Source organism: Pongo abelii, chromosome 9 (genome assembly GCF_028885655.2).
Source record: "Pongo abelii isolate AG06213 chromosome 9, NHGRI_mPonAbe1-v2.0_pri, whole genome shotgun sequence".
Classification (NCBI taxonomy): domain Eukaryota; kingdom Metazoa; phylum Chordata; class Mammalia; order Primates; family Hominidae; genus Pongo; species Pongo abelii.
Genome location: NC_071994.2, coordinates 79338835 through 79356093, shown reverse-complemented (window position 1 = coordinate 79356093; position 17259 = coordinate 79338835). Strand labels below are relative to the sequence as shown.

Below are 17259 nucleotides of genomic sequence, written 5' to 3'. Positions count from 1 at the left end.
AAAAGTGATGTTCGGGTGCAATTAGATATTTTTGGTTAGGGATTACAGGGATGCCTCAATTGTAATTTGCTCTCCTCTATGAATTTCTCTTCTCAGGAGAAAAAAAACAGCAAGTGAGAAACAAGGTGCCCCTTTATTATTGGTCAAGCTAGTGGTGATTTTCCCTAAGGAAGAACTCTAGTAAGGCTGAGTGGTGGCACGTGGACTAGCCTTTTTTAGGGCCTCTATTTGTAAGCCATATGTTGGAACCCTTTGGTGAGCTACATGGTATAAGTGATTAAATGATCAGCACACTGAAATGAGAACAGAAGAGCAAAATCATGTACCTTTACTTATTTGTAAACATGGTCCAGCTAGGGTCCCAGAATCAGACCAATTGGGTCATTAATTTCTTATACCTGAGGTGGGGAACACAAGGAAAGGGGTAGGAAATGGGAGGTTTCCCTGCAGTAGGAAGGAATGTTCTTCTGTCCCCACTGTATCTTTCCTGCTCAGATATTTGGCCTCTATGCTACTCACTGGGGATAATACAAGTGCTTCAAGCATGGTTCCTGCTCTCAAGGAATTCAGTCTACTGTGGGGAAAGATAAGTACACACACAATCTCAATATAGTGAGAGAAGTGCTGTAACTGTATGTGCATGTACACAGGCACATACCAAGGGGAAGGCCACCTTTTAGAAGGTGACAGGTGATTAAGAATTGGATAGGTAGAGAATTGGGGATGGTGGAAGAATTGGTATTGGAGGAGTAGTCAAAGGGTATAGTGAGTTTGGAGATTGATACAAGGTTTATTTTAGATGAAGGAGAGGACATGAATGTGAAGAAGTGAGGGGAAAAGTAGCTAGAGAGGGAGATGGGTCCAATGTTGTGTGGTTTTAAGAATTTGACTTCTGCCATGTTGGGAATAAAGAATCCCCAGACTTTAAGCTGATGAAGTAGTCTGAGCTGTGTTTTGGAATGATTATTTGATTGTGTGGAGGACGTATTGAAAGGGACAAAACTAACACAGGGAGACTTCTTTGCCTTCAGAGAAAGCAGTACCTTCTCCATAATGATAACCTCCATTTTGGCTTTGAGCTTACACAGATCTGGGTTCTAGTCCTGCCCCTGCCACTTCTTAGCTGTGTGATCTTGAATCAATTAGTTTACCTCTCTGAGCTTTCTTCTGCAAAAATGAGGTTGATGCCCAACTCATATGGCTCTAATGAGAAATAAATCAAATGAAAGTAGCTTGTGAAATTCCCTAGCATTTTACTAGAACAAAATAGCTACTTAAAAAAATTATTCTTTAACTCTGATTCCCCCTTTCTTCTCTAATGGGGTAGATTGATGACTAAATGAACTAATTAATGATGAATGAATCAATAAATTAATTACTGAACAAAACATTTGATAGCTGGAGAGGCAGATGAATTCAACAGATGATTTTTGAGAGCCAGCTGCATTCAAGAAACAATGCTATGTATTGGTAATACAGAGATGTTCCTTTTCCTCAAAGAAGAAACAATGTAGCATCAGATAAAACATAAATGCCTAATTCCAGTTCAGTGTAAGAAAGGTTGTAAATAGGCATATACAGGATTTGGTAGGGGTAAAAAGAAGAGAGTGATCACTCCAGCCTCAGGAGGGTAATGCATGGCAGTGCAACTATGCTGACCTTTGGCAAGTGTATACAGAAACTGCTGAGGTAACAAGGATAAATGGAGCTAAGTTAGATTTCTTTTTTCTCTTCCCAGAAAGAGCAATTATTTTGCCCGTGCCTGGTAATTTCATTTGTCTTGTCTCTGATGTTGCTGTTCCTGTGGATAGAAACATCCAATGAATACTTTAACTTTGACTGGTGAGTTTCACTTTTTGTAGTTTCGTTTGTGTAAGGGTATTTTGGTCTGATAGCCACCTGGATTCTACCTCAGGCTGAAAAGATCTGGTGATATAGTAGGGAAGGCGGACAAAACTGGGCTTTCCATAGCTTGTGGGTGAGAGGCCTGCCTCTGGGGCAGGGGTAGGATGCTTAGCACCCTAACCTGTTGTACTTTCTTCCACTGTGCTCAGTCTCATACTTAGACTAAATCTGGCTCAGTGGGAAGCTTTCATGCTTCCAATATCCACAGTCCTTCTACTCAGATAATGATTCCCTGGTATTTTTTCTTCAGTCTCTTTGAGTTACTGATGTTGACACGAGTTGGTCTTCATGATCTCTGTCCCTGAACCCTGCCTTCTCTGCTGCTCCTCTACCCTCTTCCTCTCCCTACTCTTCTTAGGAGGCTTCCTAGGATTCCGAACACAGTGACAGGTATCCCTTTCCAGTACCCTTTCATGGCTAAACTCCTACTCTGGAATGTCCCCAGCCCTTTTCTGGCTTGATGTCTTCTGACCTTCCTGCAAATCTTGTTATTTGGTATTTGGGGGAGAAGGATCTGTTCGGATATGGGGCTTTTAAAAATGGAATACAGTTGTTGTTTTCTTTGTAGAAGTAAAACATGGTTTGTTATTTTATGTGTAAAATGCAAAAAGTTAGAAAGTATAGTATCTGCCTAGTCTCACTCTTGAGAGATAATCACTTGTTATATTTTTCTATGTTTATTTTTATATTATGCTCATATTGCATACATAATTTTGCTTTCTCTTTTCACTTAATAAACATTTTAAGAAAATTTTTAAACTCCTAATGAACATCATTTAAAATAGTTTAAAAATATTTCATGACAGATGCTATAATACACTTAGCCATTTTTAATTGTTAGGCATTATATGTGTGTCCAATTTTCTTGTTTTTATAAACTAGTAATGCAGATAAATCTTTGTATTCTGACTAATGTTCCTAGATTAGATTCCCATAAGTGGCATTATTGAGTCAAGAAGAATAAACGTTGTTAAAATTCATTGTGCCCCAAAATTAGCCAGGCATGGTGGTGTGTGCTTGTAGTCCCAGCTACTTAGAAGGCTGAGGTGGGAGTATCCCTTGGGCCTGGGAGGCAGAGGTTGCAGTGAGCCAAGATCGTGCCACTGCATTCCAGCCTGGGTGACAGAGCCAGACCTTGACTCAAAAAAAAAAAAAAAAAAAAAAAAAAAATTCATTATGTCTGTTGCCAAAGTGCTTTCTCAAAAGGTTATAGCAATTTCTATTTAAAACAGAGGTATATGCAGCATTAAATATTGTAATACTGCATAATTTTTTTCTTGATGAATTTTTTTGTTTTAATTCGAATCATTTAGTTTCAGAACAAGTTTATTTAACTAATTTCTTTTCTTTTAAAAATTATTTTCCTTTGCCTACTTATTCATTGGGGGTTTTCAGTTAGCCTTCTCACTGGTTCATCTGCAGTTTCATTTATGGGCCAGTTCTGAATTATTCCACAGAAATTGTATTTCAATATAAAATATAAATGCTATGATATAATTCATTTATTTATATTTATAAATTTTAAAATACCAGCTCTGAGATCCATAGTTGACAAGGTTTATGCAAAGTCTAATATCCAAATCTTTCTGCCTCTCTCCCCATCCCTTGAGTGGTATCAAAGTCCTGGGGCTTACCACAAGACAGCAAAAATAGCGTGGTGGTGGTAAGAAGAAACCCTGGTCATCAAAATGACACTGGTCACTCTGGTCATATTACTTTCATTAGACAGTGCCTCAGTCAAGCACTGGTCCCTAGCTACTTTTTGGAATTGCTCTTCCAGGCATTTTACAGAAATATCCCTCACAACAGGCTTTTGCACTGACCACAAGCATGGCTTGGAACCCTCACCATTGTTCCCAAGACTGAGATGCTTCCTGGCCAACTTCCATGATCATCCTTGCAGCCATCCCCCATTTGTGATCTTCGTCTGCCAGGATGTAGTGTTGTAAATCAGGCACAAGTCTCAGTACCAATGAAGTCTTCAATCTTAGTGCAAAGTTGCAGCATAGTCTTTCATTTTCTTCATATGTTTTTAACTTGAAGACTATTTTGTATAATAACTAATATAGCTATACTAGCTTTGCATGGTTTATCTTTTCCATCCTTAATTTTTTTAACCTTTCTGTAGCTCATGTTTTGGAAGTTTCTCTTATAAATAGCATATGGTTGGGTTTCTCAAATCCAGTTTGGCAATATTTGTCTTTATGTTTCAAATACAAAATAGCTCTGTACTAATATATCACTAATATATTTTATTTGAGCTTACATCCATATTCTTCCTAATGCTACTGTCCTATCAGTTCTGTGTTTTTTTGTTGTTGTTGTTGTTGTTGTTTTTTGAGGCAGGGTCTCACTCTGTTGCCCAGGCTGGAGTGCAGTGATATGATGATCTTGGCTCATTGCAGCCTCTGCCTCCCAAGCTTGACTGATCCTCTCACTTCAGCCTCCCAAGTAGCTAGGACTACAGATGCAAACCACCACACCTAGCCAATTTTTGTATTTTTTTGTGGAGACAGGGTTTCGCCATGTTGCCCAGTCTGGTCTCAAACTTCTGAGCTCAAGTGATCTGCCCACCTCGACCTCCCAAATTGCTGGGATTGCATGTGTGAGCTACTGCACCCAGCCCTGTGTTCTTTTTTCCTCTTTTCTTGCCTAATTTTATATTAAGTATTTTTTATTACTTCATTTTTTCCCTGTATTAAATTGGAAGGAATACCCATATTTTCTCTCCTACTCACTCTTGCTGTCTTTTTTGTACCTACCCTGGAAATTACAACATGTAATCTTGACTTACCGAAGTCTTATATTAGTATTTTAACCTTTTCCTGGATAATACAAGGATCTTGAAACACCTTAACTTCATTTACCTCCTTCTGAGTTATAAGCCATTCTCATCATATATTTTAATCCTACATACTTTTCCAACCACATATGACATTATTGTTGTTTTGTATAGTTAATATTCTTTTAGATTTACCTACATATTTACTTTTTTTATTGCTCTTCATTTTATCATGCACCTCTGATCTTTCATCTAGAATCTTTTTTTCCCTGTATAAAAAATAACCCCTACGTGTGCCGTAGAAGATGACTGTTAGAGAGAGGCCTAAGCTGTGTACACCATCAAGCCAGTACCTAGGGGGAGCAGACTAATAACGTCTGTTCACACATTTAGATGCTTCAAAGCTAGGATTCATTCCCCCACAATCACAAACTGGAAAAGTTTGTGCTTACTCCTAGAATTTAACCCTGGAAGGTTCCAAATCAAAGTGCATTGTGTTTACGAGATTACCTTCTCCCCTGTAGCCCTGTGAAGTTTACGAGAGCTTCCTGTACCTCAGCCAATTCTTCTAGAGAAAAATTACCCCAAATGCTACACTATCTCTGTATTTCCTTCCTTATTTGGATCTTGGCTGCATAGTTCTTCACTGTCTGGTAGATGTCTGATGCTTTCATTTAGATTTTTCAAAACATTTTGTCTAGCTTTTCTAGTTGTTCCCCTTAGCTAGAAAGCAGAATTTTTTCGTAGGATAACTGTAACTCTCTCTTTTCCCCTCTGTGTGTGTTGTTTCTCCATTTCTCACTATGCGAGGGTTCCTAGGACCTCCACCATCAATGTGTCTTTTTTTTCATCTAGAGTTACTGTCAGCTGACAGTTGGTGATGCTGATATAAAACATTGCAATATGTATTGGGGAAAGGTGCAAGAAAGCTGCATCTTACAGCTGTGAGAAAGCAGGGAAGGGGTCCTTGAAGGTTTCTTTAAACATTGTTATAATGATAACAGAAAATATGGATTTTACATGAGTAGGTTGCATTGACTAGGCTGCCCCAATAAAGCTGTCTTGGTTGAGTGAGTAGGCCTACATCAAAAATGTAGGTGTGATTATGCTGCTAGAGGGATGTAACACAATGGTCCAGAGCGGAGAGAAAACTGCTTAAAAATACTAAGTCAGAAGAAGCCTAAATTGGACACATTCACGTAGAGTAGGCCTACTGCATAGTCATCAGCATTGTATATTCCTAGCTTAAAGAAGTGATGGCCAAGAAAGGAGACTTCCTTTTTCAGTTCCCACTGATGTTCAGGCAGTCACATAAGCAAACTCCTTCTTGCTCTTTTCACTCCCTTTTTTCACATCATTACCATCACCAACAGTAAGTACAGTTACTTACCAGGATGGGAAGAAGTAGAGGGAGAGAGAGAAAAAGCCAAATCACAGTTCTTCTTTCGCCTGTAATCCGTAGCTGGGGGGTGGGAACTTCACTTGAGTTTGGTGAGAGGGCTTTGAAGTAAAGCAAACTAATAGTAATATTTACATGTGATCAGATATCCAAAAGAAAACCTTTTAGGTTGAAAGGGATTAAAATAAAATATCAATGTGACCAGTAAAATGATGAGAAGAAAGAGGAGTACCATGAAATGACAAACATTAAGTTTTCTTTGTTACTTGGAAAGCAAAGTCAATATCACAATTTAGTTAAACTGATTAGTTCTTTGACTACATCTAGAGTGCTATTAAGACCTGATTTCATGGTTTTTTTTATTTCAAAAATTTTTTTTCAAGATCTGTTTGTTTTGATAACCACCTGTGCTTGGGTTAAAACATCCTATTCTTGTTTCATGGATGTGAATCATTCCTTTACATCATGGAAGATCTTAAATATATTTATTTTGTGGCTCTTTTCTGATTCTATTAATTATGTTTTCTTGGGTCCAAGTTTTTCTATTTGTTGGCTCATAGGGTTCATTTGTTGACATCCCTTAAATGTTTTCTGATTCCTGATTGTGAGCTCATCTTCTACAGAGCAGTCTTCCCAGTCTTGATCTGGGATACCTTTTGCTAGTTAAGGCTCTTTGCCTGTTTGTTTCTTCCTAGTTTATCTCACAGGCCTTGTCCAAGAGAATTTTCTTTATAATTCTTACTGGTGTAGTTATATGTTCACTAACCTGTAGTTGAATTCTTAAAAAATTTAATTTCTCCAGGTTTTGTACGGAGAGGAGGAAATTTCTGTTTCCTTGAGATGAAGATTCAAATTACTTTGTGTTAATACCTAGATCAAGTATAACATTGTTTCTCCTAACAAATCATTAACAATTTTCTCTCATATGCTACATTAGGAACAGAAAAATTAGGGCTTTTTTTTTTAATATGATGGCTGTGATTGCAATTATATCCAAAAATACATATGCATGTGGACAAGGAGCCTGCCAAAGTGTAAAGTATTAGTTTTGTTCAGGCAGTAAACCTATGGAATGTATTGTTTCTCTTCCGGTACTCCTAAATTTCTGTATTATGTTATTTTTTAAAAGAGGACGTAATTTTTAAATATGTATTCTAAATAACTTAAGATCCTACTGCATTTACAGACCCCCATGAACATCCCCAATTGCCTACAGAACACAACTTTAAAACTCCTCATATAATTATCCGCAAAAGCTGCTGTTTACACACTGCTTCTTTTTATCTCCCTACATTTTCTTATGCCTTATCTAGTCTGGTTTTGTCCCCATTCTTGACACAGATGCTACTGATTTCTGCATTATTTTAAGAACTGAAACACGTTTTTTTTCAGGGTCACTTTTCTAGGAAGAGGATACTGGTTTTTCTGGTCTATTTTTATTCTGAGTTTAGCTGGGATCCTGACTGCCTACTCTTCATTGCTGTTGGTGAGTAATGCTTCTCATTTCTTCCACTCCCTTCCTGAGAAGCCTGATGAGGTGTTCTTGCCTGTGGTATAGTATCCAGTTGATACTGGGGACCCTCAGAACCTAAGATCACTCTTGTCTTAGTAGAGTTGGGATTTACATTAGCTAGTTGAATTTTAGCCACAAGGAATAGGACGTGGAAGGAAAGCCTGTTCTATTAGAGGATGTGTCCTGCCAGTTTGGCCCTTTGCAAGTGTAACAGAACATCCTTTTTCTATTTCCTTGTTTCATACCCTATCCTATGGTTCCCTCAATATTGTCATTTTAGATACCCATAGCTTCACAGCAGCAGTATCTTTACTCATCTCATGTCCCGTCTTCTGAAAATCAGTCTTTCTGGGTCTTATAAAAATTTGCTTATTTGTTAAATTTGTTGTAATGTACAAATGCTAGTCACCTAGCCCAGATGCAAAGTACAGTTTAGCAAAAGCCTTTGGCAATAGTGTGACCTTGCTTCTGTTGCCTAACATAGTAATGTCACTTAGTGTGAGAAATTTATGCCAGGTAAGAGAAAAGTCTGTGGAAATGGGAGGATAACTTTAGAAAGAGTTTTGCAGTGCCCATTTATACATAGGGCAGATAACTTTCTCTGATTTCACCATTCCTTTCTCTATTGAATTCTTGTCTGATACAGAAGAACCTAGCCCCCAAATATGTTGCTATTTGCATGAACTTTTTCTTTCAACAAAACTTATTAATCATTATATGAGCAGAGCATTGTGAGAAGTGCTGAGTATACGAAGATCAATAAAAGCTAAGCAATTTGTTTTCATGCAGTGCACTTCATAGAGGTAGATGTGAGATATAAGTTATAACTATTCCTTGTCACTGGAGTGGGATCTTAAAGGAATGTTAGATTTGGACATATAGATATGGTAATGAGGAAGAACATTGTGGGCTGAGGGAGCTTCATGACTAAGCAAGACAGAAAAATATAGGATGTCTTGCTGAGAGGGAAAGGTCAGTTCTGTTAGTATGTAGGGCATAATGAAGAATAATGGGGGGCCAGGCACTGTGGCTCATGCCTGTAATCCCAGCACTTTGGGAGGCCGAGGCGGGTGGATCACAAGGTCAGGAGATGGAGACCATCCTGGCTAACATGGTTGGAAGTAAAGCACTCCTCAGCAAATGTAAAAGAACAGAAATGATAACAAACTGTCTCTCAGACCACAGTGCAATCAAACTAGAACTCAGGATTAAGAATCTCACTCAAAACCGCTCAACTACATGGAAACTGAACAACTTGCTCCTGAATGACTACTGGGTACATAACGAAATGAAGGCAGAAATAAAGATGTTCTTTGAAACCAACGAGAACAAAGACACAACATACCAGAATCTTTGGGATACATTTAAAGCAGTGTGTAGAGGGAAATTTATAGCACTAAATGCCCACAAGAGAAAGCAGGAAAGATCTAAAATTGACACCCTAACATCACAATTAAAAGAACTAGAGAAGCAAGAGAAAACACATTCAAAAGCTAGCAGAAGGCAAGAAATAACTAAGATCAGAGCAGAACTGAAGGAAATAGAGACACAAAAAACCAATGAATCCAGGAGCTGGTTTTTTGAAAAGATCAACGAAATTGATAGACTGCTAGCAAGACTAATAAAGAAGGAAAGAGAGAAGAATCAAATAGATGCAATAAAAAACGATAAACCCCGTCTCTACTAAAAATATATAAAAAAAAAATTAGCTGGGCATGGTGGCGGGCTCTCATAGTCCCAGCTGCTCGGGAGGCTGAGGCAGGAGAATGGCGTGAACCCGGGAGGCGGAGCTTGCAGTGAGCCGAGATTGAGCCATACTGCACTCCAGCCTGGACGACAGAGTGGGACTCCGTCTCAAAAAAAAAGAAAAAAAAAAAAAAAAAAGAATAATGGGGAAACATGGCTGAAAAGATAGGTTTATGAGATTTTGGAAGGCCTGGAAAGAAAGGCTAAGACATTTGATATAAATCAGTTTTCTATTTTAGGAAAATTATTCTCGATGTTGTGGTTTGGAGGGTGGCTATAGGCAGAGAGACCAATTAGAAACTTTTTTTTTTTACATGGGGAAAATGTAGATGAAGGTTGTGCTGTAGGGCAAACTGACCACTGAATTGTACCACTTTTATGCACAATAAACATGAAATGGTATAGTTAGGATCTAAGGTGGGAATGAATTCTGGTGTCCAATAAAGCAATATATTTTAACAAACTTTCTACTCTACCCTACCTCTTTTTGGATACATACAATGGTAACAACAGTGAAAAAGGAGGGGGACCTGGATTCTATTTCTAGTTCTGTCTTTAGGTTACTATGTAACCTTTGTCAAGGCATGTAACTCTTCTGACCTCAGTTTCATTTTTTTTTCAAGTAAGAATGATAATATTTAATAAAATGGTATAATATAGGGTTAAGTAAAGAACAAATGAAATACACATGAAATTATTTTGATAAAGAGGTAAGTGCCTTACACATCAAATTATCATTAATATCCTAGGCATCTGAGGACTCCAGTTCTCAATTTCTATCTTTACACTGACTTGGTGACTGGCTAGATTTAGATTAAAATCCAAGATTTATTGAATCTATACCAGTGTTAACAAGAGTGGTTGACAGTTGAAACAACAGCCCTGTTTCCCTAAAACAAGAGTCCTTGGAAGGGCTGCCTTCCAAGACCTTTCTTCTCTTACAAGTGAGTCCAAGTAATACCAGGAATAAGGTTCCTCACAGGGAAAAGAAATGGGCAGGAACTCAGGAAGAGTATCAGTGTGGTAATTGTTATGGAATCTTAGAGGAGGTAACACAGAATTCTTCCTGAGGTTGCGGGTGAAAGTTATAAATAGGAGGTGAGATTTGAACTGGCTTTGAAGAGTCAGTGGCATAGGGAAAGGGAGCTTTTTCAGGCAAACAGCATGGAAAACTACCAGAGCCTAAATAAAGTACAGGTATGGCAAGAAGTGAGTGTACTACCAGACTGTGAACGGAATTTGGAGCTATAGGAACAGTGCTTTGGGTGGCAACTTGGTGATTTCAAAATAACTCTCTTTTTCTTCTTTGCTTTTGCAGTTACTTGGATTTTTGTTGCTTTGGGAAGGGATTGAACTATACCTGCACTTGTGTCATAAGGTAGGACATCTGAGTCCACATAGGAAACCTTAGACCAGGACTGAACCTTAGACCAGGCCTGAACATGCTCCTTGGTACTCAGTTTTATATACGGGGTTACCCTCTCTGTTATTGTTCTCCTTGGAGAGAAGAGATTTACTTACACCATATTAACTGAAATAATTAAATTTCTAATGTTGCAACTGATTTATGGAAGGAGCTGAACCCGAGCTGAACCCAAACTCTTATTTGTTCTCACTACTTCCTATTAAACTCAATCTGTAGCCCTGTTCTTCCCATTCCAGTAAAATCTTAGGCACTCATTCCATTAATTTCCCAGTACTTTTCAGTCACAAGAATACTCTCATTTCAGTGATTAAAAATTTCAGTTCACTGTAATAACCTAAGCTCCAACTTTATTAACCTTAATATGTTTCCCTTCCCCTATTTGGGCCTGATCCAAGCCTGAAGCCCATAGCGGCAGAGAGGGCATGGTGGTCCTTCTACGTCTTTTCTGCCTGAGTGGGGTCCAGGGGAAGAGGAGATGGAGAAACGAGCACAGTCTCACAAGGAGAGGGGAGAAGGGAATCAGGTTAATTTCTAGGTAAACATATGGTTGCTTCTTTTCCTGTGGACATTTTCTATGTGTGTTTTCAGAAATCCTACTGAGAACCTTGACTATAACTCTCTTGGTGGAGTCAATGCCTGTCTTCCTGTAGCCCCCTGAAATTTCTTTTTTGAAGTCCTTTTTAGCCTGTCTTGGGTTTGGCTATCTTTAAAATAACACCAGCATGATTTCTTTCACAGGGTCTATATCTGGTCCCCAGAGGACAGTCAGCTTTGCCCCACCATCTGCAGGCATGCGGCATATTTCCAATATAGCATCCTTGTTTTGTTCTCCCATGGACTTGATCAGCTCCAGTGACAGCCTCTTGCTTTTTTATAGACTTTTTTGGGCATGATTTTTAAAAACTGATACATAGTAATTAGACATATTTGTGGGATCCATGTGATAATTTTGATATATGCCTATAATGCATAATGCTCAAATCAGGGAATTTAGGATATCCATCATCTCAAGCATTTATCATTTCTTCATGTTAGGAACACTTCAACTCTTCTAGCTGTTTTGAAACTATTTTTTGAACTATTTTGAAGCTATTTTATATTATAAATTATTGCTAACTGTAGTCACCTTACTGTACTATCAAACATTAGAACTTATTCTTTCTATCTAATGGTATATTCTCATTAACCAACCCCTCTTCATTTCTCCCACTCTGACCCACCCTTCCCAGCCCTTGGTAACTATCATTCTATTCTCTACTTCCATGAGATCAACTTTTTTACCTCCCAAATATGAGTGAGAACATCAGGCATAGTGTTGATACCATTTCTTGTATTTCCCCAAATCCAGAAACATTTCAAACTCTTGAGTGGTCCCCTTAAGTCTTGAATCAGTCAATTTGCATTGCTAATAAAGGAATACCTGAGATTGGGTAATTTATAGAGAAAACAGGTCTATTTTGTCTCATGGTTCTGCAGGCTGTAAAGGAAGCATAGCACTGGCATCTGGTCCTGGTGAGGGCCTCAGGAAGCATACAATCACAGTGGAAGGCAAGCGGGGAGCCAGCATATCACATAGCAAGAGAAGGGAGCAAGAGAGAGAAGGAGGAGGTGCGAGGCCCTTTTAAACAACCAGATCTCATGTGAACTCACAGAATGAGAACCCACTCATTACTGCAAGGACAGCACCAAGCCATTCATGAGGGAGCTGTCCCCATGATCCAAACACCTCCCACTATGCCCACCTCCAGTATTGGTGGTCACATTTCAACATGAGATTTGGAGGGAACACAGGTCCAAGCCATATCAATATCCTCTTACTCAAATGAGAAGTATGAACTGGAAATATACATTTAGAGTTATTAGAATAGATGGAGCTTGAAGCCATGAGATTTTCTAGGGAAAGAATATAGATTTGAAAATTGAACAAATAGGCCTTATTGATATCCAACATCTGTTTTGGAGTTGGGACACCATGATAAATTAACCAATACTAAGAATCCCTGAAAACATTCTGATTACCATTCCAGGTTTGTGTCTATTATAAAAACTATGCTTATGTTGCCTGCGCCAGTTAAGTACTGCTACTTGGCCTCTGCCACAGCAGAAGCACATCATCCCCTTTGAAATCAGGAAGCCTGTTTGAGTGGCAGCATCTCTCACCTTTTTTCAGGCATACAGGATGGCCACCACAGTGCTTTTCAAGGATGCTGACACTTTCCTCACCAGCGTCTTCTGAGACCTCCCAAAGAACGCGATATAGGGAGTAGGTTAGCTGATCATAGGTGATACTGTTCTAGCACCTTTTCTTAATAAATCTTTTATTATTTCTTCTATATTATACTAAGAAATTACTGGCATCCCAATTTCATTGAGCATCGGCTACCAATCAGCGTAGGCTTCAGATAACCAAACAATCAGAACCTCTTTGAACTGCTTAATACCTGGATTCTAGGATATTAAATCCAGAATCTCTGGTAAGTGCTCCCATATCAATAAATTTAGTCTGGTCTAAAATTATGTTCTCTTTTCCTTATCTAGTACCCTTAGAATTCATTCCCACACATATTCTATGGGATTTTTGCCAATATTTGTTAGTAAAATCTTGTTTTCTAAGCCTTCATCTTCTGAGGCATTCTGGGATCTAGTTCACAGAGTCTGAAGGCAATGAAAAGTGCAGGGTGATTGTTAAGAGTTGGCATTCTCTTGGAAGTTAACTACCTTGGTTGAGTCTTCAGGTCTTCAAACCAGGAAGGACCAGGCTTATCAGACTTGTGAGGAGAGACTGATTTTATTGGCAAGGGAGATTTTATGGGGCTTGGAGTTTCAGTTTTGTTGTACTCAGAATAAATTTAGGAAGAAAAGCATTAGCACCAGGCCTAGAACCCCTTCCCCTTCTACCTACAGATGCCCAGAGAGAAGCGAATGGCATCAACCCAAACTCCTTGTAAACGTGCTAATAACCTGACCTCCTGGTAAACACACTAAAGGTATTTGTCAGCTCCTTATCTGCAAAAATTTCTAGCAGGATATACCTAGATATATTTAGGTTGGTTTTATTGTAAACAAACCTGGAATATATAGGTTCATGTGGTAGAAGACATGACTGGCTAGAGTTATATAATTAATGGAATATAAAATAATGATGCTTCATAATCAAAAAACCAAAATGACTTCTGTGAAGCAATGTTTCTTCATATTTTGCTCAAAACACACCTTATATTTTAAGTCCAAAAACAGAATGTATACTAATACAGGAGAGGAAAGACCCTATATATGAGTAGCTGCATTTGACATGATCATATTCACTCAAAAAAAATTTTTTTTTTTTTTTTGAGGCAGAATCTCACTCCGTTGCCCAGGCTGGAGTGCAGTGGCGCAATCTCAGCTCACTGCAACCTCTGCCTCCCGGGTTCAAGCGATTCTCCCACCTCAGCCTCCCAAGTAGCTGGAACTACAGTTGTGCGCAACCACACCTGGCTAATTTTTGTATTTTTATTAGAGATGGGGTTTCACCATATTGGCCAGGCTTATCTCGAACTCCTGGCCTCAGGTGATCCACCCGCCTCAGCCTCCCAAAGTGCTGGGATCATAGATGTGAGCCGCTGCTCCTAGCCTGCCACTGGAAAATCTTTTATCTGTTCCCTATGATTGCCTGTATCCTTTAAATCCATAGTGAAGTTTGGTGTTGGGTAAGATCTGTGATTCTTATGACTCTGGCAATTCAACTTTTGTGTTGTGGTGCATTTAGTTTTTCCTAATAGATTGTTTAAAATTTTTTCATCTATGTATGTATTTTCTGTTCTTGTAATAATGTCCTTGTTAAATTTGGGTATAATGTTTTGTTGCACTCATAAGATGTTATAAAGTATTCTCTTTCTATTCTCTGAAAGAGTTTGTTAAAGATTGGAAATATTTTTTCCTTAAATGTTTGGTAGAATTTATCATTGAAGTCAGCAAAGAATTGTGAAAGACTTAATTATGGATTCACTTATTTTAGATGTGGAGATTATGGAAAGGAGAGAGCTAAGTACTGTCTAGAGGGCAGCACAGGTGTAGGAAAACTATACATTTGAAAGGGAGGAAGTTAGGAAAATTAGGTCTTCTTGGTCTCAAAGTTCTTTCTCTATGAAGTATACAGTGTTCTGGCAGGCAGGTTTTTTCATCTGTTTAATAAATACTTATTGGATGCTTACTATTTGCCAGACATTCTGCAGGACACTGAGGATGTAATCATAAACAATACCAATATTAACCTTGACTTCATGAAGCTTATAGTCTGTTGGGGAAAACAGACATTGAAAAGGCAATTACAGAGTATTATTTACTTATAATTGTATTGAGTATACAATTGAGGTCTAAAGAAATGGTGAAGACTTTAATGGCAACTGTTGAATCTGAGTAAGAGATAAGAAGCAATGTTGGGGACCCAGCTGAGGCTGGAGATAGTAAATTAGTAACGGTAAATTAGCTGTGTAATTTTTTTCCAGCCATGCTGTACAGCAAAGACTTAGAAGCAAAGAAGGTGAATGATTAGTTCCGTCTAATACTGGGGATTTGCAGGAAAAACAAGATATTTCTCTACATTGTTATGGTAAAAGAATGAGGAAGCAGATAAGGTCCCTGACATTGTGAAGACACACATTCAATTCCTGAGGACAGTTCTGATCCACGTCTAGTGCTTGAAGTCAGGAGATTTTTTTCTGTTTCCCTAGATCCTGGTTCTGCTAGTGATTCTTCTGTGTGTCATTTTAATGTTCATTATATGCAAATTCTGGAAAGAAAGGTGGCTGGTAGCTGGGCTGTCACTGCAGGTAAGCATCATCCTATAGCTCCAGCACTAGCTGTCTAGATGTATCCAGCCTGACTTTTGGCTTTCTCACAGATCTTTGCTCCCTACGTGCACCTGGTCAGCATAACTGTGATGGTTATCCTTTTCTGGCCTGTGGCCTTCTACGTGGCACATTTGGAAAGAGAAGGTATGTCACATAGGGTAGAACCCTGCCTATTTCTTCAGCTCTGGCTTTAGCTTGCATACTCCACTCAGGAAAACAGAAGCTTGGGAACTAGCCGCCCCTGTGCCTCGTTGAAATTCATTTAGCTTGTTACTCAGGCATGCTCCTGTGCTTTCACTCACTACCCTGTCATAGTGGCCAATGGCCTGTCATAGTATTTCTGTGGCCAAACAGACCTTCTTCTAAAGAGGGATTCTTTTTTTTGGAAAAACAAGATCTTTCTCTACATTATTATACATTGACTGTCTGAAGATGGATGGTGGGTGATGCAGTAGAAGCCGTTTTAATTTTGCTTGACCAAAGTGCTGGTACAAGTCACAGTTCTTTCCATTTATATTCAAATATTAGTAGTTTCTTTTTCTTTTTTTTTTTTTTTTTGTTTTTTTTTTGAGACAGAGTCTTGCTCCGTTGCCAGGCTGGAGTGCAGTGGCACAATCTCGGCTCACTACAACCTCCGCCTCCTGGGTTCAAGCGATTCTCCTGCCTCAGCCCCCCAAGTAGCTGGGATTACAGGCGTGTGCCACCATGCCTGGTTGTATTTTTAGTAGAGATGGGGTTTTACCATGTTGGCCAGGATGGTCTCAATCTCTTGACCTCGTGATCCGCCTGCCTCAGCCTCCCAAAGTGCTGGGATTACAGGCGTGAGCCACCACGCCCAGCAAATATTAGTAGTTTCAACTAATACTAGGGCCAGAGATTTCTGCTTACATCCAAGTAACTCAAAGCAGTCCCCTGTGAGACCATGTCATACCTGAGGACTTACAGCAGAAGGTTAAATGTCTGTCTCTGTCACTGGTTTCCTCTTCATTGTTTGCCCCAGTGTAATGGAATCAAAAGAACTGGATCTCTACACTAAACTGTTTTGAGAATGGAATTATCTTTCACCACTCTATGGATAAAACAATAGGACCTTCTTCTCTCTGGGTCTCCTTTTTCCTCTTTTTAAATAAGAGGTGTTTGCTTTCTGACCTGTGGGGGTATGCAGGCAAGAGAAAGACTGCATAGATAGTGCTGCCATTGTGTGTTTATATATATATGCTTGCGTGTGGAGGGTAAATTTTAGAAAGTATTTCTGGGGCAAGGGCTTAAAGGGGACAATAATGAACTCTTTTCTTTTTCACTTTCTAAATTTTAGTTAGAATGAGAAGATACAGGATGACACATTCTGAGAAAAAAAGACTCAAGAAATGTAATGTAATCACAAGGTTAAGAGGTTAGAGCTGGAGACTGAGATTTGAAAGTCACTAAAGCATAGGTGGTAACTTGAAAATGTACAAATGGGTAAAATTCTCAGTGGTCTAAAATAGTAAGTCTTGGGGAACGGCTGGTTATCGCAGGCATTTTGTACAGGCTCTGTATGTGAATGTGTGTATATGCACAAGAGGGAGGGAGGGAAAGAGGGGAAGCAAATGATTAATATTTATAGAGTAACTATTATGAGTCAACACTGTCATAACAACCTGTAAGGTGATATAA

At 38.9% G+C, this 17259-nt stretch overlaps 1 protein-coding gene across 4 annotated transcripts in view; it reads left to right on the top strand.

The window, feature by feature from the left end:
• Positions 1 to 17259, top strand: part of GDPD4 (glycerophosphodiester phosphodiesterase domain containing 4) — an 88267-nt gene that overhangs the window by 14789 nt on the left and 56219 nt on the right. For 2 of the 4 annotated variants that reach the window (XM_024255162.2, XM_054526048.1), the window contains exons 3-8: positions 1739 to 1842; positions 7479 to 7572; positions 10664 to 10723; positions 15484 to 15582; positions 15654 to 15747; positions 16919 to 16996. In XM_024255162.2, coding sequence (XP_024110930.2) covers positions 1739 to 1842; positions 7479 to 7572; positions 10664 to 10723; positions 15484 to 15582; positions 15654 to 15747; positions 16919 to 16996 — 529 coding nt within the window. The remainder of the gene's footprint in view (positions 1 to 1738; positions 1843 to 7478; positions 7573 to 10663; positions 10724 to 15483; positions 15583 to 15653; positions 15748 to 16918; positions 16997 to 17259) is intronic. The other 2 variants (XM_054526049.1, XM_054526050.2) reach the window with 1 other exon arrangement.